Raw genomic sequence first — 26096 nt, forward strand, 5'->3', positions numbered from 1 at the left:
TAGCCTGGCCCGCCGGCAGGCACAGACATGCACAGCCGGGCACCTGTGCTCCAACTCTGGAGCCCCCGGTGCGCAGAGGACGGGGAGCTGACGCGGGTGACCCACCCTGGGCCGAGCCCCCGGGGCCCTGCACCACAGGGCTGCACACCAGGGGGCTTCCCCCTCCCGGCCTCTTGGCCGTCCAGTCTCCTGGCACAGACACACTTCTTTACACCAGGCCTCCCTCTTCTCACAACGCCCAACACTCGGACCCTGCCTCCGAGCAGGGACTCCGGCTGATGCCGCAGGAGCAAGGCCAGGCCGGCCCTCGTCCCCAGCAGACGGTCCCGAGCCCCTGCTTCATCCCTAGACCCATGACCCTCTCGGTCAGCGACCCATAAACGTCATTCGTCTTGAACAGAAGCTCGGGCAGGGCTCCTGGACACAGGGACACAAACAACCTGGCCCCCCTCTGGTATTCTGGAAAGTGCTTTCTGCAGAGAACCCCTCCTCCATGTGACTGAGACCCTCTCCCCAGCAGGGATGGACTCAAGGACACCCCACTGTTCATCCAGGAAAAGGCCAGACACAGCCCCGCATTGCACTCTGTGCCTCGAACGAGGCGAGCTGACGTCCGGTCCAAGGCCTGGCAACCAACGTTGGGCTCGGCTTCTCCCTCCCCAGGCCTGGACACCCCCTGACCCAGAGAGCCCTCACCCACCCCTCTGCCCTATACACAGGGACGGGCCCCTGCTTCCCCAGCTCCCGCACATCCCACAGTCCCAGCATTCTCCTCTTGGCAAGGCATCCTCTATTGTGACAATCTTTGTGGATAAAGGCTCTCCTTGCTCAAAAAACATAACTGAGCCATGCTGGGGAGGAATGAAGGATGAGAGGCAGTCCCAGGGTACCCGTGTGCTTCAGTCAGCCCCTCCAGGGGGGAGGGCTGAGAGGACAGGGACGCCTCAGGGGGACACACGTGGGGCCCCCCCTCAGGAGGGAAACAGGACAGAGGACTATGGGGAGGGGCTGCTGAGCCCTTCCAGACCCCAGGCAGCAGCCTCCTGGAAGTCCACGGACAAGCCGCGAGGCCGTGCTCCTGGGACGGGTCTTCTCCACCCAGCTGTGCCTGGGGTTTGCGCCTCCTGCATGACGGCTCCCAGGTGCCGGGACTTCCTGGGGGCGAGGGGTTTGCGTCTCTCTCATCCCAGCATCCAGGCCGTCTGCAGAATGGATGGGGCAGCGACAGTAGGCAGGCTCTGGGGACGGAGCTGCCCATCCACCCAGACAGGGCCCCAGCGCGGGGGAGGCGTGGGCGGGCAGCCTCCTTCACGCAAACGGGAACCACTGGTGTGGGCAATGGCCCTCCAGTCACTGTGCTGGGCACCTGGGCACCCGGGCCTCGGCCCCTAGAGGAGGACGCCAAGGGCACACGAGGCCCAGCTCCCGGGCACGCCTGGGGGGGTACGCTGGAGATGCGGGTTCCCCCAGGAGCCTGGGTGCAAGCCCCGTTCAGCCAGAAGCCTGGTCCTCACCAGGGCGGGGGGCTCGGAGCCAGGCTGGTCACAAGCCTGAGGGAGGGTGGGCCCGCCCAGAAGCCCCCGCAGCCGCCCCAGGACGGCACCCCCGGGGAGGGAGGGCAGCGGCACCAGCTGCGGCGCGTGAGGGCGGCAGGCGCCGGGAGCCTCGCGCCAGGCGTGGGCCCCAGAAAGCGGGAGAGTGGGCGACAGAGAGAAACTCAAAACACCTCAACTTAGTAAATGTTTAAATCATGCAATTATTTTCCTGATTGCTTCTAAAACTAGAGCTCATTAAAAGCTCTCACGGAATCTTCTTTCTCTCCTTCTACTGGCACCGCAGACTAACAGCCCTGCACGGGACACGGTAAAACCGCGATGCGTGTGCATGTGCGCTCGCGTGCACCTGTGTGCCCCCCTCACTCCTAGGAACAGAAAGAAATAAAACACCGCCGCACTTTTTCTATTACACAATCTCTTCTTATAATTAGGATCTTGGCAATCATCCACCTATAAACACGACTGTTCCAGTTAACGGAACGCCAAATTTCACTCATCTAGTCACATATTTTAGTCATCTGCTACGTCAACGCCCCGCGCCCCAGGTCTGGCTGCGCAGGGCCGACCTCAGGGAAGGTAGCTGGGCCTTGGGGTCCGCCAGCCGGGAGGCCCCCCTGTCCCCCCACCCAGCCCCAGCCTCGCCCCTCCTGGGCCTGCGAGGCCGCCATGGCAACAGAGCAGCTAATGTGCTGGGTCAGGTGATACAGCGCTCCACCAGGGAGGGGAGCAGGGCGCGCAGCCCTCGAGGTGAGATCGGGTGAGGGGGGCCGGGCAGGGGAGCCCAGTGCAGACTCGGCAGTCGGGCCTGGTGGGTGGCCCGGGCCGGGAGTGGGTACACGACCTGGGCTCCAGCTCAGTCGGCCAGACGGGGGCCTGCTACCTGCTGGCAATGCCTAGGGGCGCCTGCCTGTCTCATTCGACCTCCCCGGCCCCTGGGAGGCGAGGTGCTGCCCTACCCCCAGACAGGAAGAGCCAGGCTCAACCAGGATTAAGTAAGTGGCTGTAGGTGAGGCAAGGTGGGGCCTATAGGGGCAAGGCAGAGTGGGGCTGCAGGGGTGAGGCAGAGCAGGGCCACAGGGTGAGATAGAGCAGGGCAGCATGGGCAGGCGGAGCAGGGCCGCAGGAGTGAGGCAGAGCAGGGCCGCAGGGGTGAGGCAGAGCGGGGTGGCACGGGCAGGCGGAGCAGGGCCGTAGGGGTAAGGTAGACCAGGGCTGCAGGGGTGAGACAAGCAGGGCCGCAGAGGCTGCCTCCTTCCTTTCACACCCGCTCTGGACGCCACACTCCGGTGGCCGCCTGCACCCTTCCCGTCTGGGAGAGGCCGAGGGAGAGGCAGGGATGGGGGTGGCACCGCGGGCACAGCCCCGCTCCTCCGTCCTGCAGCCTGGGCCCGGTCCCTGCCACACGAGCCGCATGGCCGGGCCAAGTGACGCGGCTTCTCCAAGCCTCCGCATCGGCTCTGATAAAACTGGAGCACAGGAGCGCTCACTGTCGCAGGCTTCTGTGAGGGCTGATGATGCATATAAATAAAGGCGACACAGCCCTCTTATTAAGTCACAGATCCGCTAGGAGCCCCAACACGCCAAACTTATTCATCCCTCCACCCACCAGCCATCCATCCACCGGCCCCCGCGCGGACACCACGCACGTCCCTCCCTGCACCCCCAGGCATCCAGTCTTCCGTCCACCCCCCTCCGTCTCCCACCACCCATCCTTCACCCTTCCACTAGTCCGTTTGTTTGTTCGATGAAGAGCTGTCGAGTGCCCAGCGAGTGTCGCATGTCGTCTGTGGTGCCAGGAACCTGCGGGGACTAGGACAGGCAAGCATCCTGCCTCCACGGGGCTTCGCTCTCGTGAAGAGAAAAACCGACAACGTGGTCCATCACTCAACATGTCACATGTAACACACAGGCGGCTGGAATGTCTGATGGGCCCACTGAGTCACGACCCGAAGGTCAAGAGGAGTCCTGAAGTCGCTCGAGTGTCTGGAGGAACAGGTTCTAGGCAGGCACGTGCCAGGGCAGCTGGCGGGAAGGGACCGGGGGAGGGTGTATGGCCCGCGAAATGGCACCGGGGGGCTGGGAGCCACCCCAACACACCTGCCACGCTACTCCCAACAAGGACCCTGGCGCCTCTGCCAAGGGAGGCGGGGCAGGCCTCCGCAGCCGCTTAACCAGCAGGGCCGAGGGGAGGCCGCGTGACCTCCAAGGCTAGGTCACAGAAGCACCGTGGACCCTCCACGCAGAGAAGCTGGACAGGAAAGTCCTGCCCGGAGACAGGGCTGGGGGTGTGCCCTGCCCCCCACCCCCGCCTGCTCTGGCTCTGCCCAGGTGAGGCCCCTGCCAGGTGGTTCACCGCAGCACACTGGCACGGGCCGGCTGACAAAGGTCCTTCCTGTTCCCTCAGCCTCAGAGCTTGGTGTCCTTGCCCCGTCTTACAGACACACCGAAGCTTCCAGAAGGAACCCCTTGGCGCTCCCGTGGCCGGGCAGTGACCCCACCAGGCTTCCCCCTCCCCTCTGCGACCAAGAGCCACCCGAGGCCAGCCACCCCTCCCCTCAAGGGGTCAAGGAAGCCTCCGCTACACCCACAGTGGCCTCTCCAGCCTCCACCTCCTGCCCCCACCACCCTCCAGGCGCCAGCCTGCCCACCGCCACAGCGAGGCTGCTCTTCCTGCCTGACCGGCGGCTCTGGTAGTGACAGGCCACACGACCACGGGTGGTCTTGGCCACAGCTATGAGGACAACGGACAAGCCACCTTCCTGAGATAGCCCAGTCCCCCGGGAAAAGAAGTGAGGGGCCTCTTCGCCTGCAGCCCGGGCGGCCAGGAGCTAGCTTGGTGGAAGGGGCTGTGCCCCAAAACCCCCTCCACGCCCCGTCGCAGGGACCCATCCACCGACCCCGATCCTGCACGTACTGCATGTACGCTGCTCACCTTGGCCCAGCACAGCCCCCCGAGGCCCCCGGCCCGGGAGCCACCAGCTCAGGCCACATGGGCCCCAGAGTGTGGCCACCCCCCTCAGGAAGGGGTGACCGCGTCCTGCCTGTGTGTGTGTGCCCGGGCTGGCATGGCTCCCTCTGCAGGTCCCGCTGCAGGGCTGTCCAGAGCCCCCAGGCCGAGTACGGCCATCCCCCGGGCAGTAAGCAGCTACCCAACAGCCAGGCACAGCTCTCCACGCTGGGTGTCCCCAGAGCTCCACCCGCACACAGGTGTTCCCCGCCCCCAACTCTAGTCTCCTCACGGAAACAAGACAAAGAGACCCTTGGGCTCCACACTATGCCACCGGCCCAACCTGCAGGCTATGTGGGGGAGCGAGTGGGGCGGGGGTGTCTCAGGCTGGCTGGACAGCGTGGCCCTGCATTCCAAGGCTCCACACACCCGGGGGCCTGATGGGAGGGGCTGGTACCCCCACGGAGGGCCTGGGACTGCCCCACACCACGCTGCTAGTACCTGGTGATGGGATGGAGGAGCCGGGCTGGGAAGGTCCAGGCCCAGGAGGCCAGGGGTCAGGGGTCAGGGATCAGGGCAGAGCACAGCTGAGTCCAGGCCCCAGGGCAGCTGTGCTAAGGCCTGTGTGTAAGAGCCCTGGCTTGCAGAGCAGAGCGGAGAGGAGCAGGGCTGAGGGGGGCTGAATCGGGCTGAGCAGGGGGGAGTGGGGTGGGGCTGAGCTGGGTGGAGTGGAGCAGGGCTGAAGGGTGGGGAATAAGTGGGGCAGGGTGCTGCAAGGTTGAGTGAGACCAGACAGCAGTGAGCGGGATGGAGCAGGGCTGACCGGGGTGAAGCTGGGCTGAGCAGAGGGGCACGGTGAGGGGGGCAGGGTGAGCCGGGGGGGGCAGGGCACCCGGACCCCAGGACCAGGCAGCCCTGCAGGAGCCGCGGAAGCAGCAGAGCCAGACAGAAGCAAGGGGTGAGGGGCTCTGGGCCCCCATCCCAGCCCTGGACGGCCACACTGCTGGGGAGAGGGCCCAGGGCCGGGCCAGCAGCCAGAGAGCCGCCTGGACAGGGCGCCCAGGGGCAGCAGCTGAAGGCCCTGGTGGCCATGGGCAACTGCCCACATGGGGACCGTGGAAGCCAGGGGAGGATGAGAGGCTGCCTGTGGGTCCTTCCCCGGGCAGCAGAGGGCAGCGCAGATGGGGTGCAGGACCCAGGTCTCTGTCTCTGGGGACAACAGCCACTGTGGCCAGCTGCACAGGTTCATTCAACACGTCATCCGTCAGGCAAGCCACAGAGGGCCCTGGGCGTCAGGCCTGACGGTCGGTCGGGCAGTAACAGGCCGGCCCCCAGGGCCGGGGGAGGGCGCCTGGAATTGGGAGGGACAACGGGGAGAGAGGCGGTGGGGGGCACATCCATGTCACCCTCGTGCCACACAGAGGGACACAAGCTCCCAGCTGCTCCCCGTGAGGCTGGCCATGGCAGTCCCCCTGCTGACCCTGGGCTCTGAGGGCTGCAGACGGGACTGGCTGGATCTGGGGGGGGGGTCCCACACTACCCCAGGTCCTGGGGGGCCTAGAGCCCCGGGCTCCTCCATCCTGGCTGACGGGGCAATCACCCCGGTAAAGCCCACCCTCTGCCCAGGCCCCACTCACACAAGGGGCTCCCCTGAACCCCGTCCTGGGGGCCGCCGTGATCCACACAGTGGGGTCTCCCCAGGGCCCGGCCAGCAGGATGCTGAGGTGCCACCTGAGCTCAGCCTACAGCTCCACCCTCTGGGGGCCTCCTGCTCAGGGGCTCCTGGCCTCGCCCAGGGTCAGCCCTCACCCCGCCCACGTCCTCACGGCCCTGGGGCCAGCACTGGGTGGGTGGCATCAGCTCCCTGGCACCTTCCTCGAGCGTGGCACCCACTCCCGCCCGCCTGGCCTCCCAATCTCTGCCCCTTCTCCACAGCATCCACAGACTGTGCCAGGGGTCTCCCCAGCCCTTCCTACAGGGACCTCAGTTCTTGAGCCAAAGAGAGAGGAGCAGCCCCCCCCTCCTGCCTCCTGGGACCCTGGCACCCCGCGTCCTCAGGGGCGACCATGCGCTACCCCTTCCTCAGCGGCTGTGGGAAGCCGGTCTTGCCGAGCCAACGGGGAGGGCCGCAGATGCGCGTTCCCAGCACAGTGAGCAGCCCGTGTCGCACGCTGCCTCCTGCCAGGAGGAACAGGAAGGTGTGAAGAGGGGGCTTCTTGGAGGCAGTGGGCAAGGTGGGGTGGGGGCCTCAGAGGTAAGGGGTTGAACCCCGCCTCCCTGGGCGGGGGTGGGGGCATCCACCTCTTTTCAGGGTGGGACAACAAACACAGCACAAGGTCCTGAGCTGGTGACTCACTTTACCAACTTGCCCGGGTTCCTGTTTTTCTACAAGAAGCTGTTTTCTGACATGTGTCCAGAAACTCACCCCTGGAAGCAGCTCCAACTTCCAGGGGCAGATGAGGAGACCCAGGGGGAAGAATGCACCCACGGCCACTCGCAGGGGCTCAGGGGGCTCGGGCCCCACTGTTGGCAGAGCCGCATCCCCCGTGTTCTCAGTGCATTTCCAGCACGCAGGGACGAGGGCCACTGGCACAGTCACACACACAATCACACCCCCCACACCGGCCAGGCCAGGTCCTCACCTCAATCTGCAGGATGGCCTCCTCACGCAGCCGAATGGCCTCCAGGTCCTCCTCGGTGATCTCCGGGAGCAGCGCCTGCTCCTGGCCCTGCCACATGCCGTCACCCCCATTAAAGATCTTCTCATCATCAGGCAGCTCAGCAAAAGGGCCCCGGGGACTCTGCTGGCAACAGAGAGAGCAGTTAGCCCCGGTGCGCCCTGCTGCCACCCGGCCCAGGGCACAGCTTCTCCCCCGGCTCACGGCAGGCAGCTCCCTGTCGAGGCCTCAGGGGCCTCCAGGGCTCTGCATGCCCCCCACTCAGAGCTCTCGGGAGGGGTGTGGACCTACAGTCCAGGTTCTGCAGCCCTGACGGGGGGCCGCGACCACAGGGCCATTGCCCTGCTGCAGGGGGCGGGGGATATGCTCGCAGGCCTGCTGCAGGGATCAGGGTCAGGTCAGGCGGATGCCCCGTGCCCACCCCGGGCCATCCCAGGCCGGGCTTTGGGGCACACTCGGTAGGCCCCCCCACAGCCCTGCTGGAGGACGGCTCCTCGTGTTCCCTGCCCTTGCCAACACCCGAGAAACACCCCTTCACGCATGGACACAAATGCAGCTTCTCACAGGGGCTGTGAGCCCGCCAAGAGCCCGTTCAGGTCACAGCCGGGGTCTAGCTGCCAGGCAGGGGAGTGAGGTGGAGGCCTGGCCTCCCACACGGCAGGGCACAGTCACCACCTGGGACTGCGTGTCCTGCACACGCCTTCGCTGAGACCGGGCCCCGGGGAAGAGGAGCCAGAGGGCTTTACGTCACTCCATTCTGTACTGATTGCTTTAATTTACCAAATCCTGGAATTCAATAAAATGAGGCTTTTCCCTTCACTTAACTATTTGCTTTCTGATAGGACACTGAGTACAGGAGAGGCAATGTCCTCCCCTGGGAGTCAGGTGTCAGGTCCTGAGAGAGAGCAGGGATGCCTGTGGGGCTCTGTCTCAACTCCGGATACCCCACAGCTGAAGGGGTGCAGGAAGTGGGAACGGGCCCCACTCCAGAGCGGTGGCTTCATGCAGAAAATGTGCCACAGCAAAGATGACCATGTGCCCGCCTCAACCCCTGACCCCATCAGAAAGCCAGGCAAAGGCTCACACGCACCCCCAAGTCCACCGAGTTCTGCTTCAGGTCAGGGGTGGGGCGTGTGGGTGCAGGGATGTCATACGTGTGTGTATGTGTGTACGTGTGCGTGTGTAGGAGAAGGAAATCAAAGGACAACACAAAAGGCTGGAGGATGGGCAGAGCCACCCAGCGACCCTGCACTCTGTCACAGCTCCTTGGAGCCGGGGGTCTCTGACACTCCGAGCGCTCTGCGAAGGAGCGCTGAGCCCATTTTACAGACGAGGACACTGAAGCCAAGAGCCCGAGGAACCCGGAACAGGCAGGACGAGAATCTGGGGCTCCAGGCCCCAATTCCAACACAGAGGGGCTCCAGGGCTGGACGTGGAGAGGACCCTGCACGGGTGCCGGGGTGCACGGGAGCCTGGGGGGGTGGGCCCCGCTGAACAGACCCTGGCTGGAGCTGGGCGCCCCCTCAGCTGACTCCGCCCCTGGCCGACCCCACCCCCAGATGACTCCGCCCCCACCTAACAGCAAACTCTCCCAGCTGACCCCGCCCCTGCCTGACTCCGCCCCCAGCTGACCCCACACGGTTGACTCCAGCCGCATCTGACTCTACCCACAACTGACTCTGCCCTCGGCTGGCTCCGCCCCATCTGGCCCCGCCCCCGGCTGGCTCCGCCCCCGTCTGGCCCCGCCCCCGGCAGACTCTGCCCCATCTGGCCCCGCCCCCGGCTGACTCCACCCCCAGCCTCCCCAGGCCTCCTGGGCTCCTCTCCTGCCCACAGCACCCTCCTCCTGCCCAGAGAGCCCACCGGCACAGGGACAGACGGCAGGTACAGCTGCCACCCTGTCACCCAAGGCAAGCCCCAAAATCTTGTCGAGCCCCTCCTACGTGTGTCTGGGCAAGGGGCCAGGATAGAAACACAGGGCTGGACATCCATCATGCAGCCTCCCTCTGCAGGCTCCACGTCTCCAGGACACTCCACGCTGGTCAGCCCGGAAGGAGGCCTCTGAGGTGACCACCTGCCTGCTCTGTCCCTTCCCTTTGTGACAAGGCCACCTTCTTACCCCCCTGTGCCACTCAGGGCCACGTGGCAGGTGGCCATGTGCCGGCCCAGCATGGCCCACCGGGCAGCCTTCAGCTGGCCTCGGCAGCAGGGAGACCACCACCTCTCCCACAGACCCACAGGCGCTCAGGACACACGCTGGCCTCCCCGCGCCAGGCCTGAGATACTGCGGACAGATGGCAAAGGGACAGATGGACTTGGCTGGGCACAGAAACCACAGCACACAAACAACAACTCGCACAGTTCTGACGAAGGCCTGCAGGAGGCCCAGTGGCCACGGGAGCACCACCAGCAGTGGCCACGGCAGGGGCAATGTGGGAGGCCGGGTGCCTGTGCAGCGCCCCTGACGTCCTCTAAGGTGGGCATACTCACGCTCAGGTCCAGAGGACGGCGCTACGGGCCCCCCAGGGGGAATGGTGAGGCCCCCACGGACCCAGTTCTCCTTCCAAAGCCAATGCTCTGCCCCCAAGCACACTACCATGGGTGGAACCTCTTCCCCCAGAGTCGGCAGAGGCCTTTACAGAAATAAATACGTGAATAGATGAACATAAAATAAAAGATCTAAAAAATCTGTTGACAAGCGATACTGGTCCAAGGTGGCAATTACCACCTCCCCTTCCTGGTGTGGGCGGGAGGAAGTGAGCGGTGCCCAGCGGACAGCAGCAGGAGCGGCTGGCACAGAGCCGAGCCACAGCTTCTGGCCCACACCGCGCTCTCAGGGCCTCAGTGTCCTCATCTGCAGGATGGGACAGCGGCCCCACGTCCCCAGGCCCTCACCACACCACTGCACTAGTCTGCCTGTCCTGCCTCCCAGCCAGGCACCACACACACACTCGCTCTTGCCAAAAGGGACCCTGTGGGGGTCCTTGCTAACCACTCGCACCTCGGCCCAGACGACAAGACCCAGGGCACAATCCTCGTTGGCTGTGCCTCCCTGGCAGTTCCCTAGTTTCTCCTCCCCCCAGTCCCCACCCCCACGGAACGGGGCTGACATCCCCGCCCCAGAGTCAGGGCAAGGAGTGAACAGGACACCACCTCACTGTCTCAGCAGGTGCACATGAAGATGACGTGCCCACGGGAGCACGACGGGAAGCCGTGAGGGACTATGCTGCCCTCGGTGCGGGTGAGCTGCGTGACAGATGCTGGCACCCCCCCCCAAGAGCAGCGTGGGTACCACCGCCCCAGGGGCCTGTCCCAGGTCACACAGCCAGCCACTCCACTGGGGTGGAGGCATTCGGGAAGCCTCTCAGGTACACCTGACAATCCCCATGGTGAGAGCTGCTCGAGGGCCCCTCGTCTGTGCACCCCAGGACAGAAGTGCAAGAAGGCCACTCCACGGAGTGGAGCCTGCAGACGGAGGAGCATGACGGATGTCCAGCCCTGTGTTTCCATCCTGGCCCCTTGCCCAGACACACGTAGGAGGGGCTCAACAAGATTTCGGGGCTTGCCTTGGGTGACAGGGTGGCAGAAGGAACTGGAAAAGCCACAACGACTTGGAGAGACCAATCAGCAGAGCGGTCAGATACGCTGGGCGACGGGAGCATCACAGGACATTACGTGTAACCTTCCCTGGAGTCTGGGGCTCCGTGGAAGTGACCCGGCGGCTGACGGTCAAGGGAGCCTGCACACCCTCACCTGCACAGGTATGGGCCAGCCCTCCCCGAGCGGCCCGGCTCATGACAAGTCAGGGCAATGAGAAATGGCATGGACACCTGATCTCCTGAAAGGATCAGAAAGCGCCCCTTTGTTCTCCTCACAAAGGCCCAATTTGGGGATTAAGGATTTGCTGGCAAGGCGCTGGGGCCAGCGCGGAGGGGACAGCCGTGTGATGGTTTTCCAGCTCGAGAGGCCGCCAACAAAGACGGCTTTCTCCTCCCTCCAGGGCCGATGGTTTGGATCCCGCTCTGTACGGAAGAAACCCACAAACCAACGTGACTGCCGGGCCGTGGAGCTGAGAGCGGTTTCCCGTGAGAAGAGCCGAGGCGGGAGGATGCGCAGCAGGCTCCCCGGGTTCTCGGGGGCTCTGGGAAACGGGCCACTTTCTCGCGCACTCCAACCCCGGGCTCCGCACAGGAATCTCCATGACCCCGGTGGAGGGGCAGGGGTCAGGGTGCGAGCCAGTCACAGGCTTGGGAAAACCACTCCTGTTTAGCAGCCCGAGGCCAGTCATCAATTTCTCCAAGTAATAAATGTTTGTCAGCTGATGGAAGTTTCTGGACACCCGGCAGAGCCCAGAATGTCAGAACTGGCATGACCACGGTGATCGTTGCCCTGACACCCATATGAAATAATAGCACCAGCGCCCAGAGCCAGGGGCTCACCCACCCACCCTGCCCCCACAGGGAAGCATGAAGCATTTCCAGCTAACACATGAAGATGAAGCACGTCCTTCCCGCTGTGGCCGCGAACACGCGGAGCTCTGGTGGAAACCCACGCCGAGCCGGCTGATGGCAGCGCAGACTGCCGACCGTCCCCAGCGAGGGGAGGAGCCAGTGCAGACACACCTGGCACTGCCCGCTGGCTGGGCCTGACGGGGTCTGAGACGGACTGTGGACCTGGGGGAGGCTGCCGCAGGCCACGGCCCTGAGGGCCGACTCGGGAGGGCTGACCTGTTCACGGCCATGGCCTGCGCTCGGCTCAGGTGGGAGTGGGTGGCAAGGGGCGCCCCTCACTGCCGCCAGGCCCGCCAGCCTGCAGACAGCAGCCCCAAAGTCTGCGAGGTCAGTACCACAGCAATCCCTGTGCTGAATAGGGTAATATGTCATCGTACTGTTTACAGTTTGCAAAATTCCTGGAAATCATCTAATCTTTTATAATTTCTCAGAAACACTGCTAACCGTTTTCTTCCTTTTTAAAAAAATTTACTGAGATACGACACGTCTGCAGTCCAATGCACAAATCACAAGTGCATGGGTCTAAATTCTTACAAAGGAAAGACTTCCGGGCACAACACAGAATGCTGCCAGGACCCCAAACGTGCCCCTCAAGCCCCCCGGCCATCACGCTGCCCCCAGCCACGGAAAACACCGTCTGGCTCCTAACACTGCCCGTTGTGTTGGCCTGGTTTGGACCTCTATCCTCTCTGGTTTCGTTGATTCCACACTCCGAGATCACGCCGGTGGGCCTTGCTGGTGACAGCTGGCTCTTTGTGGCGCTACAGGCTCCGTGCGTGAAACCAGCACAAATGATCTGGCCGCGGCACCGCGGGCTGGCTGCCTTCCCAGCGCTGTGCTGCTGCGTGTCAGTGGCTACGAGCGTCCTTCTGTGGGATTTCGGGTGAACACACATGTGCATCTCCACCGGCCGTGCCCTTCGGGGGGCGGGGACTGCAAGGTCACGGGAGAGAGAACATGTGAATCCGGGAAGAGTTTCAGTGTCCAGAGGGGAGGCACCCACTTGCACTCCCATGGGGCGTGCACAGGCTTCCAGGTGCCCCGCATCCTCCCAGCACTGGGTATCCTGCCACGAGTCTGCTGCTTTTAGTGCTCTGTGGGCGCAGGGGGATGTGTAGTGACCAGGCATCATGGGCTCACCTGGCCTGCTTCCGGTGACACCTACTGAGCACACACTCCTGCACTTTCCGGCCACATGGGCCCCCCCTAAGACGTGCCTAAGGCTTTTGCCTTTTTATGTTTTTGAAATGAGTAGTCTTTTTGTTGATTTGTGAGAGATGTTTACCTAATACGGACATCAGTCCCTTCCAGACACGCGTACGTAAACACGTGTCACACTGCGGGTTCCCTTTACCCTCACTTAGTTAAGAGTGTGTTAACCTAAGGAAGTCAAGCTAATCTTCTTTACACTTGGTACTTTTTCTTCCACGTAAGAAATGTCTGCTCACCAAAAAGATGTGAAGACAGACTCCCATGGCCTCTTCTAGAAGCTTCATTGCCTTATCTTTCACGTGTAGGTCCACGATCCAGCTGAAGTGCTTCTTGTGCGTGGGGTAGGTTACGGTAAAGGACCCGCTGGCAATGGCCATCCTGTGCACGTACTGTCCTCCTGGCCCCTCTCAGCCACGGCCTGGAGCACTTTCTCACCAAGAGACAGAGGCTTCGCAGCTGTGCCAGGCTTGCTGCCACGTATGACAACGTCTTTCCCTGTTTCCGACCCAGCGCAGACTCCTTTGTTCTGCTACAGCATCGGGCGGTCACATGGCACCTGGCCAAGCCCAGTGCTGCGCCTGTCTCTGAGGGGAGGGGACGGGGACCCTCTGCTGCGGTGCAAGAGGGATGTGCGCAAGCCGACGGCCCTGCGTCAACCACCAGGAGGGACCCGCTGGCCACAGGGGACCATGCCCCCCGCGGAGCTGATCTTGCTGGCTCGTCTCTGCGGGGACTGAATGCGCTGTTTCCCTGGTGATTCCGAGATGCAAGAGTAGGAGTATTTGGACTTGGACTTGCCATTTTCTCAACGGGGTCCTCTTTCCCAGTTCAAACCCTGGCCAGTGCAACGTCAAGCCCGGAACAGACCCTCCATCCCCACGGCACGGCGGCGCCCTTGCTCAAACAGCTGTTGGAAGGCTTCCTCTGAGCCTGGATGCTGGGCATCGCTTTTTGGATTTCATCTGCGCGCTGTCCTCCACGGGCGCACACGGTGTTTCCTCGTATACGGCCCGTTACAATCACTGTGAGCCTGGAGTTTATCTGCAGACTCATTCGCCCTTTCCAATAACGCAGCGGTGCTGTCTCTGATGCGGCCTCTTCCTCCCTAATTCCCACACCTCTGACTTCTGTCCCCAGTCACAGTGCCCTGGACGCGCCCTCCCGCATGCGAGGAAGAGAAGGACCAGACACCGAGTCTCGTCCTCAGCCTCGGGAGCTAGGCTTCCAACAGCTCAGCAGTACGCGTGGGGCCGACTGCAAGGCTTTCGAAGACGCCCATCATCAGATGAGAGGCATTCCTACGCACCAGCTTGCTGAGAGCCCTCGGTGGGCATTGGATTTTACCAAGTGCTCTTCTTCTTGCTTTATTGAGATGATGGAGTGGATGTTCTTACTCTAGGAACGTGGCAGCTCAGGTGGGTTATTTCTGAATGTAAAGCAGCCGTGCGCCCCCGGAACAAGCCCTGCTTTGTAACCACGTGTGACCCTTCTACATATTGCTAGATCCAGCCTGTGAGTGGTCTGGTTACGGTTTTTGCTCCTATGCTCACAAGAGAACGCACTCCTTTCCTTTTGGTGACACCCTTGTAAGAATTTGGCATCACGGTTTGCTGGCCTCGTAAAGCAAGTTGGGATGTGGTCCCTTTTTAAATTTTATTTAAGAGTTTGTACAAACTGTTAACATTTATTCCTCAAGTGTTTGAAAGAATTCACCAATAAAATCTTCTAGGTCTGGGGACGTCTGGGCAGCTCAGTAGTGGAGCGTCTGCCTTCAGCTCAGGTCGTGATCCTGGGGTCCTGGGATCGAGTCCCACATCGAGCTCCACGCAGGGAGCCTGCTTCTCCCTCTGCCTATGTCTGTGTGTCTCTCATAAATAAATAAATAAAATCTTTTTAAAAATCATCTAGGTCTGAAGTTTTCTTGCTAAGATTTCTAACAATGCCAATTATTTAATTATTGATTTTATCATTTCTATAATAAATACTGGACTTTCCAGACTTTTTTTTTTAAGAGATTTTATGTATTTATTCATGAAAGACACAGAGAGAGAGGCAGAGACACAGGCAGAGGGAGAAGCAGACTCCCTGCAGGGACCCTGATGCGGGACTCAATCCAGGGACTCCAGGGTCACACCCTGAGCCGAAGGAAGACGCTCAACTGCTGAGCCACCCAGGTGCCTGTCCAGATTTTCTGTATGTCTTGGTAACTTACATTTTTTCTAAAACAAAATATATATATATATATATATATTTCACCTACACTGTCAAATTTACTGACATAAATTCTATCATAGTATCTTCATGCTTCTATTTTTCCTGGTGTGTAGCATCCATGATCTAGTCATTGTCATTCTCAATCCTAGTAATTTGTACGTTCTCTCTGTATCAAAACTAATCTTGGGGGATTTTTTAATCCTTCTAAAACGAAGACAAATTTTGACTTTGTTGGATTTGTCCAATACACATCTCTTATATATTACACTGATTTCTGCTTTTTCCTATGTATTTTCTTAGAATTTAGTTTGTTGTTGCTTTTCTAGCTTCCTGAGATTGAGAATTAGCTCTGTGATTTTCACACTTTCTTCTTTCTGAAGAAAGCATTTGGAGCTCTGCTGTAGCTGCATCCAAGCCTGGATTTGTAGCATTTTCTTTGTTGTTCACTTCACGATAGTTTCGTTTCCACTGTGATTTCTTCTCTCACAGGTTCCTTCAAATTGTATTCTTTTCATTCCCAACCTTGGAAATTGCCTTTTTGTTATCATAGATGAATTTCATCGCGCCGATCCGAGAATGTACTCGGGGTCACGTCAACCCTCTGGAATCTGCGGAGCTTGGTTCAAGGTCCAGCACGCGTTGTGCACCTTGCGGGAACGCACACTCTCCTGCGCTTGGTTACTGTGTCGTAAGCGACTCCTGGTAGGAGTGTGCTCACTAATCGCACCGGCTGAGTCGTCTAGATCCTCACTGAGCTTTCCTGTTTCCTTCATCAGTCATTTCTGGAGCTGTGTTACATCTCCACCCGTGACTGTGGATTTACTGTTTTTCTTTTTATTACTATCAGTTTTGTCCTACGTTTTTGAAGCTATGTTATTCGGCACAGATATAGAACTGTGTCCTACATCTGAATGGCCATGCTGTCCTCTCAGGCGCGCCCATGTGTGCAGGAAGAGAGTCGCTTACCCTCACACAGTCACGGGGCACCAGTCGCCTTTGCATTGTGGCTTCACGGTGTATCTTTCTCCATCCTCTAACTCACACTTTTCTGGATTTTTTTTTTTAATTTTTATTTATTTATGATAGTCACACAGAGAGAGAAAGAGAGAGAGAGAGAGGCAGAGACACAGGCAGAGGGAGAAGCAGGCTCCATGCACCGGGAGCCCGACGTGGGATTCGATCCCGGGTCTCCAGGATCGCGCCCTGGGCCAAAGGCAGGCGCCAAACTGCTGCACCACCCAGGGATCCCTCCTTTTCTGGATTTATATTTAACCAAGTCTGAAAATCTGTGCCCCATCATCAGAGGGGCCAGGCCATTCTAATAGAGTTATAAACAAATTTGGTATGAATCTACCGTCTTACAACTTGTTTCCTGTTTTTTTATTTTTTTATTTTTTGGCTTTCTTTCAAATCAGTCAGGCTTGTTTTATCATTTCATATACTCCTTTAGCTTACTTTGTATTTCATGTTCTTGTGTTGTCCTTTAGCATCACCCGCATAACACAAGATGCCCCTCTGGTTTACTGCCAGCTGCCACAGGCTGGGGCTCCTACTGCATCTCTAGGATGCAGACACTGCATGATTTCACACAGCTCACTCCTCCCGGGCTACCGCTCGCAAGCTCTTCCACTTGCTCTGCGTCGAAGCCCCACAGGTAGAGAGCATTACTCAACAGCCAAGATGAGCTCAGATGAGTCCACGTGTCAGTTGTTTCCAGGACGTGCCTCCCCTTCCTGCTGCTGCACATCCACCTGGGACCACCTTCCCTCTGCTACTGTCAGAATTCGTCAGTGATAAGTTCCCACAGCTTATGTTTCCCTAAAGATGTTTTTGTTCTACCTTTGTTCTGAAAAGTATTTTCACTGGATGTAGAATTCCACGTGAGCAATTTCTTTCTCTCAGTGCTTTAAAGATGCCTCCTGGTCGTCCCCCAGCTTCCACCTCAGAAGTTGGGCATAAGTCTTGTCGCTCCACAAAAAATAACGTGACTTCTTGTCTTGGGCTTTCATCTTTGTCTTTAGTTTTTGAAATTTTATGATGATACAAGTCAGGGTAAATTTATCCTGTTTATCACAGGAGTTCTTGGAAAATTCTCAGCTGTTACACCATCAGACACTGTCTCCCCGTTCCTCTAGGACTCCAGGCGGACTCCCAGGAGGGCCGGTTTCCACCCCCAGGAGGGCCAGTCGGGTACAAGATGGTCCCGCAGAGCAAGCGGAACTGTCAGCACCTGGTACTCCGTGCTGGGCCTGTGCCAGAGAACTAAGGTCAAAATGCCAGTTTCATAAAGGCTCTTCATCACGTCACACCCCCTTGGCCGGGGCCTCCACAGGCTCTGCCCTGAGCAGAGAGGGCCCTGGATGTGGTGCCATCACCTGACGCGCACGGACACAGTTGTCACTCAGCACCCACCTGCTGTTTGCCACCCCGCTGGGCCGTGGGAAGCAGTGCTCTGGACTTTTCTGCAATTTTCTGTAATAGGAAGAACGGAAAAGGTGGGGAGGAGAGAAGAAGGGGTCAGATGAGCACCAAGGAGGGGACGATGGCCGGCAGCAGAGCACACCTTCGGCTCCGTGACAGGATGGAGCTGCCCTGGGCCTCAGGAAGGCTGGGTGCCGGGCTGGGCTCTGCCGACAATCGGGTGGATGTCCCCCTCCCACATTGAAGCCCTGGGTCTCAGTGTCCTCACCTGTCAGAACAGGGGACGCCCGGTCTTCCCACCCGCCAGATGCCTCCCAGGCAGCACCCGAAGGTAAATCTCCTTCACTACACAGGGTCGGAGGTTGTGGCTCCTGGTAACTACCGAACGTCCACAGGCTGGGCCCCTCCTCTGCTCTGGGGGATGGAGCCACACTAGGCCAACCCAGAGTGGGAGCCCATGGGCCCGAGGCCCACCCAGCTGGTCCACCACCACCCCCTGGGGGGCCTCACCTTCTGTACCACGCCATAGCGCTGAATGGCATCTGAGAGCTGGGTTTTCAGGCGGTCCAGCTGCAGACACTCCTGCTGCAAAGAGAGAACATGGGCTATGAAGGCAGCTAAGGCCTTTCCTGCCCCGTGGCCTCCTCCATCCCCAGAGTGCTTCTCGTACCCCCCTCCCTCAGGGCACTGGCTGCGCTTGCCCCCTCCTGTCCATCTCAGCCTCACACCGCCATCACTGCTCTGCTGTCAGAACTGGCTCATCCCCGTCTCCTTCTTCCCCAACAGCTCACAGCATCACACACCAGCACGGGCTGCTGGCTCCGCAAGCCCGCTGTAGACACCCCACCCCCCCCCACCCGATCCCACACACGTCCTCAACACCAGCCATGGAGCACCACACACATGTCTGTCTGGTCCCCACAATGACTCACTCAGGTGACAAGGGTTATGATTTCTACCTGACAGCTCAGGAGGCCTCAGCCCGAGTTCTAAGTGGCCCATTCACGGCCACACAGGTGGTGGAGCCAGGCCGCTGACCCCAGGGCCCTGCAGCTAATCACAGCATCAGAAGTGTGCTCACCAAACCTCCCTCTACTGCCTGGCACTCAGCAACACACACAGCCTCCACCCTTCCACCAAAACAGGACTTCACGTCTCGTTTGCCAATGCACCCCAGTGCCCAGAATGACACCTGGCACAGAGCGCATGCTCAGGACATACTGCCAAGCCAGGGAACGGACAAGTGAGCCCTGAAACCAGGCACTGCCTGCTGGGGTTTGTGTGAGCCGCCCAGACCCCCAACCGTCATGTCTCTCCGCGAGCACCAGCACAAAGCCACACCGATGCCCAGTGCCCTTGCACCATGACAAAGACGTGGGCTCCTGCTCCTCCCCTGTGGGCTCCTGCCCCAGCACCCTCCCCACCCCCCCGACCTCCCAGGAGGGCCCCGTCTGCCTCCGGGACCCTGCATCTCAAGTCACAGACAGCCCGCCCCTGCCGGGGGGGGGGGCCTTCTGTCGACCTCCAACAGGAACTCAGCCCCTGGGCTTGGGGCTCGCCCCTCTACCACCAACCGCCAACACCGCCACGCAAGCCCCCACACAATAGCTACAGCTGCACTGCAGCCTGGCCACGGTGCAGGGGCACCAGCTCTCTCAAGGTCACTTTTCAGGGGCACTTGGTGGCAGTGGGGCCTCACAGTCCCCGTGTGACTGCAGCTTGGTAGAGCCTGGTTAGCATCCAGGGGAGGCCCCTGTGAGTGGCACATGCGTGCCCCAGGGCAGTGCTGAGGGCTCAGGATCTCTCAGTGCCCTCCGGCCGTGTGATCCAGCAGCAGCCCCATGTGACTGCACAGTCTCTTCTCTGCAGGAGCAGTCAGCAATTCCAGCCCCTCCTGGGCAGACTGTCCTACCTCGGAAGGGGGAGACCTCCCAGGGGACCTCATCTGTGTCCTCCCCCAGCATCTCACACAGAATAAGTGTCTGCTGGGTTCTTAGGTGGGCGGATGGGCAGACAGACAGGTGGGTAATGGGTGGGGACAAAAGGAAGGACACATTAAGCTAAAAGCGATCCCTGTCAGTCAACCCCCAAGGAACTCAAGCACTGGTTCTCAGCCATCGTGGTGCATGCAGGTGACCGCGTGGACGGTGGACCCAAACAACTCAGAGCTGCAATCTAGCCGAGATTCCTCCCTGGCTGCAAGGCTTCAGGCAGGGCACCTGCTGAAGGATGGCCAGGAGCGCCCAATGTGCACAGAGGTGAGAGGGGTGGGAGGGGCCGGAGACAAGCTCTCAGAAGAGTCAACAAACAAATGGGTGGAGCCCACAGAGGCCAAGGGCAAAGAGCAAAGCCACACGGGAGAAGCCGCACACCAGTGCCAGGACCAAGAAAGCCGTGTAGACGCTGCTGCTGGGTGCGCTTCTTCCTCCGTCGAAGGGCCACAGCCATTTCCAGCAGCGTCCGGGACCAGGCACTTGCGTGTCGTCCTGAATGACCAAAGGCCGTGGTTGAACCGTGCACAGAGTAAAGCGCGGTGCCCGTCCCAGGGCTGGCAGGCACACCTCCACCCGTCATGGACAGCAGACCCCTGCTCCTCGATGCTCCTGGCATATTCCAATAATCGAAACATAATTCAGCCTCTGGAGCTGGGCCTACTTGTTTACTAGAGTACACCCTAACTTTCCTAAGTAGAACGCACGATTCTGACTTCACGGTTCATAACTGCTAGTTGTGTAGCCGTGACCGCCAGCTGGCTTCAGAGCATTTCCATCACCCCAGTCATTCCTCGGGGCCCCCGTGGCTCGTCCCAGCTCTTCTCCCAGCCACGCAAACCCCGACCCCTGCTGTCGGCACAGGCCTGCGTTTTCTGGACACTTCACACGAACCAGGCCATACAGCATGCGGCTTCTGCACTGGCCTCTCTCACTTAGCGGACCGCCGCGGTCCTCGGGTGGCAGCAGCGTCAGCTTCTTGGACATATCACCGGAAGCTCTTGTGCACCTTCCACACCACGGCCCAACCTCTGTCTGCAGAGGCCAGACTCCAGCGTCCCAGGCTGGGCAGGCACCCAAGTCTGCTGATATAGCGGGAAGGCGCCCTGGGCACCATGAACACGGCCCCTGGCGCAGGATAGCTGAGGGGCTGAGAGTATCTATTTTGTGACACGTGCCCCCCAACCTCTGGAGAACGGGATAGGGCATGGATAACAAAGATGGGGATGTGCTGACCTAGCAAAGGGGGGTGGAGGGAAGTAAGAGGCCAAGAGTGAAGAGGATGTGGAGGGGCCGCAGTGGGGGAGGGCACAAGGTGATGGGATGAGGATCAGGCCCTTGAAGGGAGCTGTGGCACCGAGTATGGTGGCAACTGTGCCCACGGCGATTATGTCTATGATGATGGGCGAGGACGGCAGTGCCGCAGTGACAGGGTGGGGGGCACGGAGGTGAGGGAGGGGGAAGGGTGTGTGTCTGTTCAGACGACCCGGCCAGGACACCACGGCAGCGCCCAGCATACAGTGGGCGCCCAGCTCGCACATCGAGCGCCGCCTGTGCAGCTCACCGGCCAAACCCAGGCAGCGCGGGCACCTGGGCCCAACGACCTCCCCGGGCCCCACCCTCCTGCCCCCCACCGCCTCCAGGACCACATACCCGGGAGCAGCCCCGCAGGAGCTCCGTCATCTGCTTCACGGCGCCGGTGCTGGCCGCGACGGTCTTGTTGGTCTCCTGCTGCGCCGCGTGCCTGAGGCGGGCAGGGTGGAGGCGGGAGAGAGAAGACAGCGAGCGGGACAGGGTGGGGACAGGTGGAGGGGTCGGCCACGGGCCACGGGCAGGGGAAGTCGTGGCAGATGCGGGGTGGGGGCGGCAGAGGGTGGCGGGGGTAGGGGGCAGGGGACCACGTGGGGAGGGGGAAACGGGAAGGGAAGAACCAGAGCCATGGGAGATGAGGATCGGAGGCCCAGAGGGACAGACACACCCACAGACAGACAAGGTAGCAGGGAGCAGAGAAGCAGGGCAGCGACAGGGGCGAGGAAGGAGGGAGAGAACGACACAGGTGAGGTGCCCCAGTCAGGACCCCCGCCCCGTGCAGCCGCGGCACCCCCACCACGCAGGCCCTCTGGTCTGGGGGTCAGTGCCTGCCCCTCTGAGGAGGCCCTGCCGTGAGCCTTCCCTGGGGAAAGGCCCCCCTTGGGGTCAGCAGGGTCGGCAAGCTGCAGGAGCGGGACGGCCTCCAGGGGCTGCGATGACACCCCCACCTCCAGACCTAAAAACGCTGGAGGCCGAGCCCAGGGTCTCCCCAGATCCCAGCTTATGGTTCTGTGCGTGACCTTGAAGGAACTGAGAAGACCAGCTCCTCACCTGCTTGCAGTTGACCCCTGCTCCCCACCCCCGGGCTCCCTGGGGAAGGGGTAACACCTGCGGTGGGCAAACCCTGCCCTCGGGCCCAGCAGACACCACAGAAGAGCCCTCCCGACCCTTCCAGCTGCAGCCTGATGCCCCCCTTGCTCCTTGCGGGGCCCGTGTGGCAGGGCTGGGGGTGGGGGCACCATCTGACCTGGGCCTGGGTGCCTGACACCTGCCCTGGGCCTCACAGAGGGAGTGGCATGGAGTCGGGGTGCGGGGGCTGTCCGTGGGGAAGGGTGGGGGCCGCGGGATGGGAAGGAGCCCCTAGGCCAGCCTGGGAGGCGTCTGAGCACCACCAGCCCTCCAACAGGTTACGGCAAACTGCAGAACGTGTGGTTTCCCCTCAGATCCACTCACACGGGGGCCACCACGGAGCCTCCCGTCCCCCGGGCTTCACCTCCTCCCTCGGCCCCCACGCTCCCACCCACCCCGTGGAGGCGGGCATACTCTGCCCTCCTGGAGCCCTCCCCGCGTGGGGCCACCTGCCTGAGGGGCCACCTGCCTGGGGCCCTCCCTGCGTGGGCCCCCCTGACCGCCTGTGTCTGAGCCTGGAGCTCAGGCCTCTCCCCGTGCTCACCTCCTGGCCTGACATCTCGTGTGCGTCACCGTCCCACAGACACCCTCGCCTGGGCCTCGGCTCGCCCAGCCCCCCCACAGCCCGCTGGGCACCTCCAGCTGGCTATCCAGGGGGCGTCTCAAACTCCACATGCCAAAACCGGCCCTGCGCCCCACCAGCCGGCTGCACTGCGGGCTCACCCCCAGCAACTCCCACCCTCTAGTCCTTCCGGCCAAAAGTCCTGGGGCCGCCCTTCCCAAAGCCTCTCTCCTCTCCTTCCTGAGAGCCACACGACACCCAGACACTGACCCAGATGCGGGCCGCCTCTCACCCACTGCTCCTGCTTGCCCCGACCAGACTCCCGGCCGCCCCGACGCCCAGCGCTGCATCACACCCAATGGCACCCCGTAGCTGGGGCGTCCTGCATGGGAGTCGGGCCACCTTCTCCAAACCCCAGAGCTCTCTGGTGCTGCGGCGTGTTCCAGTGGAAGCATGGTCCCCATTCGTGTCACATGGTCCCCCTGTTCTCACCGAGCTGGACAGACCTCCCTGCCTGTGACCTCCCTGCCTGTGCCCCACTGCTACCTCTGCCGCCACCGAGGATGGGAACGGGCAGCCAGGCCCAGGGTTTGTGACCAGGAACAGCTGCCTGGACACAGGACACTGGAGGGACGAGGCAGGGGCCAAGGGCCTGAGTCGCGGAGGCCACCTCCCCCGGGGGAGCATACCCGCACCCCACTCGCCCCTACTCCAACTGCCCTTTCTACTTCTGCTCTATCACCACCAACCTCCCACAGGGAACTCGTCACCAAGTGCCCTCACCCCGCCCTGCTGCGCCCACAGCCTTGCGGAGCCTCCAGCTAGGACACAGCGCAGCATGTGGAGACCATCCCTTTCAGGGATCATGAGAGCCAATGTCCTCATGTTTTGTTAAGGATTTTTGCTACTCTGTTTACGAGCAATGTGCACTATCTTTTCTTGCAGTTTTTGTTCAGGTTTTTGCATCAGCACAGCACTGACCTAGGAAAGCTGAGCGCCTGGTCTGTGTCCTGGGGGCACGCATGGTGCTGCTACAACCTCTGTCCAAATACCTGACGGTGCAGCCATGTGTTCCTGGGCGTTTGTGGGACCATCTGTAAGGATGTATGGAAGCCCTCAGATCGACACAGAGAGCTACTCAGGCTTTCCCTTTCTTCTGGAGTCAGTTTGAGAATTCGTGTGTTTCAAGAAATTTTTCTGGTTCATCTTAGTTCTGAAATATCAGTTTGTTGTCATAATAGATTCATAATATTTCCTAATCAGTCTTGTCATGTTGGATCTGGAATCTTGGTCTCTCTCTTATTCTTTTTTTGTTTCTATTACTGGTTTCTGTTATGTTTTATTTGTTAATGAACTTTACTACGTCTGTATGCTCACTCTGCGTCCTTTGTGACTGACGTGCTGGCTTTGGAGGCAGCCACTAAGATGTTAGCCTTCTGTCTTCTGTGCTGTGAGCTGGTGAGCCCTGCTTCGCCTCCCAGGGCTGCACTCATGGCGTCTACGGCTCTCATTCCTCGTGTCTGCACCAGACACCCTGTCATGCTGTGAGTGGGGCTCTATGGGGCTCTTTATTAAAACGAGCAGCATGTGGGACACGTGAGTGGCTCAGCAGTTGAGCATCTACCTTCAGCCCAGGGCATGGTCCTGGGGTCCCAGGATCGAATCCTGCACCGGGCTCCCCACAGGGAGCCTGCTTCTCCCTCTGCCTGTGTCTCTGCCTCTCTCTGTGTCTCTCATGAATAAATAAATAAGATCTTTAAATAAAAAAAAAAACCCAGTAGCATGGAGTCAGCCCATTTCCAGATTTCCTATGGCCCTGGCTGCCTGGCCCTGACCGATGGGTTCCCCCCCTACCCCCATGAAAGGAATAACGGATCATGACTAAGAGAATTTCATCTCAGGAATGCAGGGTGGCTTAATACTCAAAAAGGAATGAATGAAATTATCATATCAACAGGATAAATTTTAAAAGGAGAAAACCATCTTGAGTTACACAGAAAAAGCGTATGATAAACTTGACACCTAGTCATTATAAAACCTCTAGGAAACTAGAACAAGGAAGAGAACTTGTCCTACTGGATAAAGAAAAGCTAACAGAATCCCAAAACACAAGGTGATGTACAAAACCAGGTATGTTTCTGCGTACCTACAGCCGACACCTGCAAACTGAAATTTAATAATTTGTGTAATAAAAATTGGTAACAACAAACTGAACAACATATATGCAAGGCCTGCATACTAAACCTATACAGAACTGCTGAAAAGGAAGAGAAGAATGTCAAATCAGAGAAATTCTGACCATATTCACAGGTTGGAAAACTCAAGATCATTAGGAGGCCGATTCTCTTGAAGTTGGTCTATGGATTCAATGGAATCGCAATTAAAATTAAAACACAATATAGAAAACAACAGAAATTGATAAGCTATTGTAAAACTTATATTGAAATACAAAGCACCAGAAGGATCCAAAACCATCTGAAGAAGAGACGAATAAACCTGCAGACATCCACCAGTGGTGCCAGGACTTACCACAGAAGCTCGGTGATTAGGACAACACGGTGCCGCCACACAGACACGCAGACCAATGAAACAGAACCCAAACAGAGCCACACACACACACACGCGCACACACACACACACACTCAAGTCATTTTTGGAAATGGTACTGAGGTATTCAACAGGTAAGAGATAATCCTTTCAACAAACCGTGCTGGGCTAACTGGGTAATCGTGCTAAAAACAAAATCAGCCTGGACGCCTACCCCATGCCGCACTCCCAGGGGCTCAGGGGATCTCCAGCGCCCGCAGGCTGGGACTCACAGCAGGCACCGGCAAGACCAGGTGCCCCCCAGGTGCAGGTGGCCAGGCAAGTCTGCAGGAGGGGAGCCGCCCCACTGACGGGGGTCAGGAGGCAGGGTGAGGAGTACGTGAGAGGGCAGCATCGCACACAAAGCGTGGCCAGGGCGGGCAATCAGCGGTTAGAGGGCCTGCAGGTTCAGGCCCAGGAGCTAACGTGGAGGAGCAGAGCGGGGAGGAGACACGGTTGAGCAGGAGGGCCAGGCCGGGTGAAGGTGAGGGGCACCCACGGCCACCAGCCGCCCCTGTGCAGTGGACCGTGCACTGGCCACGGGAACGCCCGGGTGTGGGCCCCCCAGCATGGGAAGGAAACAAGAGAAGGAAACAGGCTGGAACCACGAGGAGGAGCCAGCAAAGGAGAGTGACGACGCATGACCCACACCAGGGACGGCAAAAGCCCAGGAGAGCACAGGCTGCACAGGCTGAAAGAAGCTTCTAGAAGGAGGGAGGATCTCAACAATAAAAAGACAAAAAAACCTGGGTGGCTCAGTGGTTTAGCGCCTGCCTTCAGCACAGGGCGTGATCCTGGAGACCCGGGATCAAGTCCCACATCGGGCTCCCTGCATGGAGCCTGCTGCTCCCTCTGCCTCTCTCTCTGTCTCTCACGAATAAATAAATAAAATCTTTAAAAAAAAAAAAAAAAAAGACAACCCAATTCAAAAATGGGCAAAGGATCCGAACAGACATGCCTTCAAAGGTGTACAAATGGT

The 26096-nt window shown here is 59.8% G+C and overlaps 1 protein-coding gene across 14 annotated transcripts in view; it reads right to left on the reverse strand.

Annotated features, from left to right (window-relative positions):
• Positions 1–26096, reverse strand: part of TSNARE1 (t-SNARE domain containing 1) — a 145972-nt gene that overhangs the window by 55604 nt on the left and 64272 nt on the right. For 9 of the 14 annotated variants that reach the window (XR_007401622.1, XR_007401621.1, XR_007401620.1 and 6 more), the window contains 4 exons: positions 21184–21274; positions 18050–18124; positions 17531–17590; positions 7146–7307 (listed from right to left, as the gene is read on the reverse strand). Coding sequence is in view for 11 of the 14 variants with exons in the window: in XM_049092790.1 (XP_048948747.1) it covers positions 7146–7307; positions 17531–17590; positions 18050–18124; positions 21184–21274 (388 nt within the window). In the remaining 3 variants the exon portion in view is untranslated. The remainder of the gene's footprint in view (positions 1–7145; positions 7308–17530; positions 17591–18049; positions 18125–21183; positions 21275–26096) is intronic. The other 5 variants (XM_049092792.1, XM_049092793.1, XM_049092791.1 and 2 more) reach the window with 2 other exon arrangements.

Source organism: Canis lupus, chromosome 13, assembly GCF_003254725.2.
Source record: "Canis lupus dingo isolate Sandy chromosome 13, ASM325472v2, whole genome shotgun sequence".
NCBI classification, from domain to species: Eukaryota; Metazoa; Chordata; class Mammalia; order Carnivora; family Canidae; genus Canis; species Canis lupus.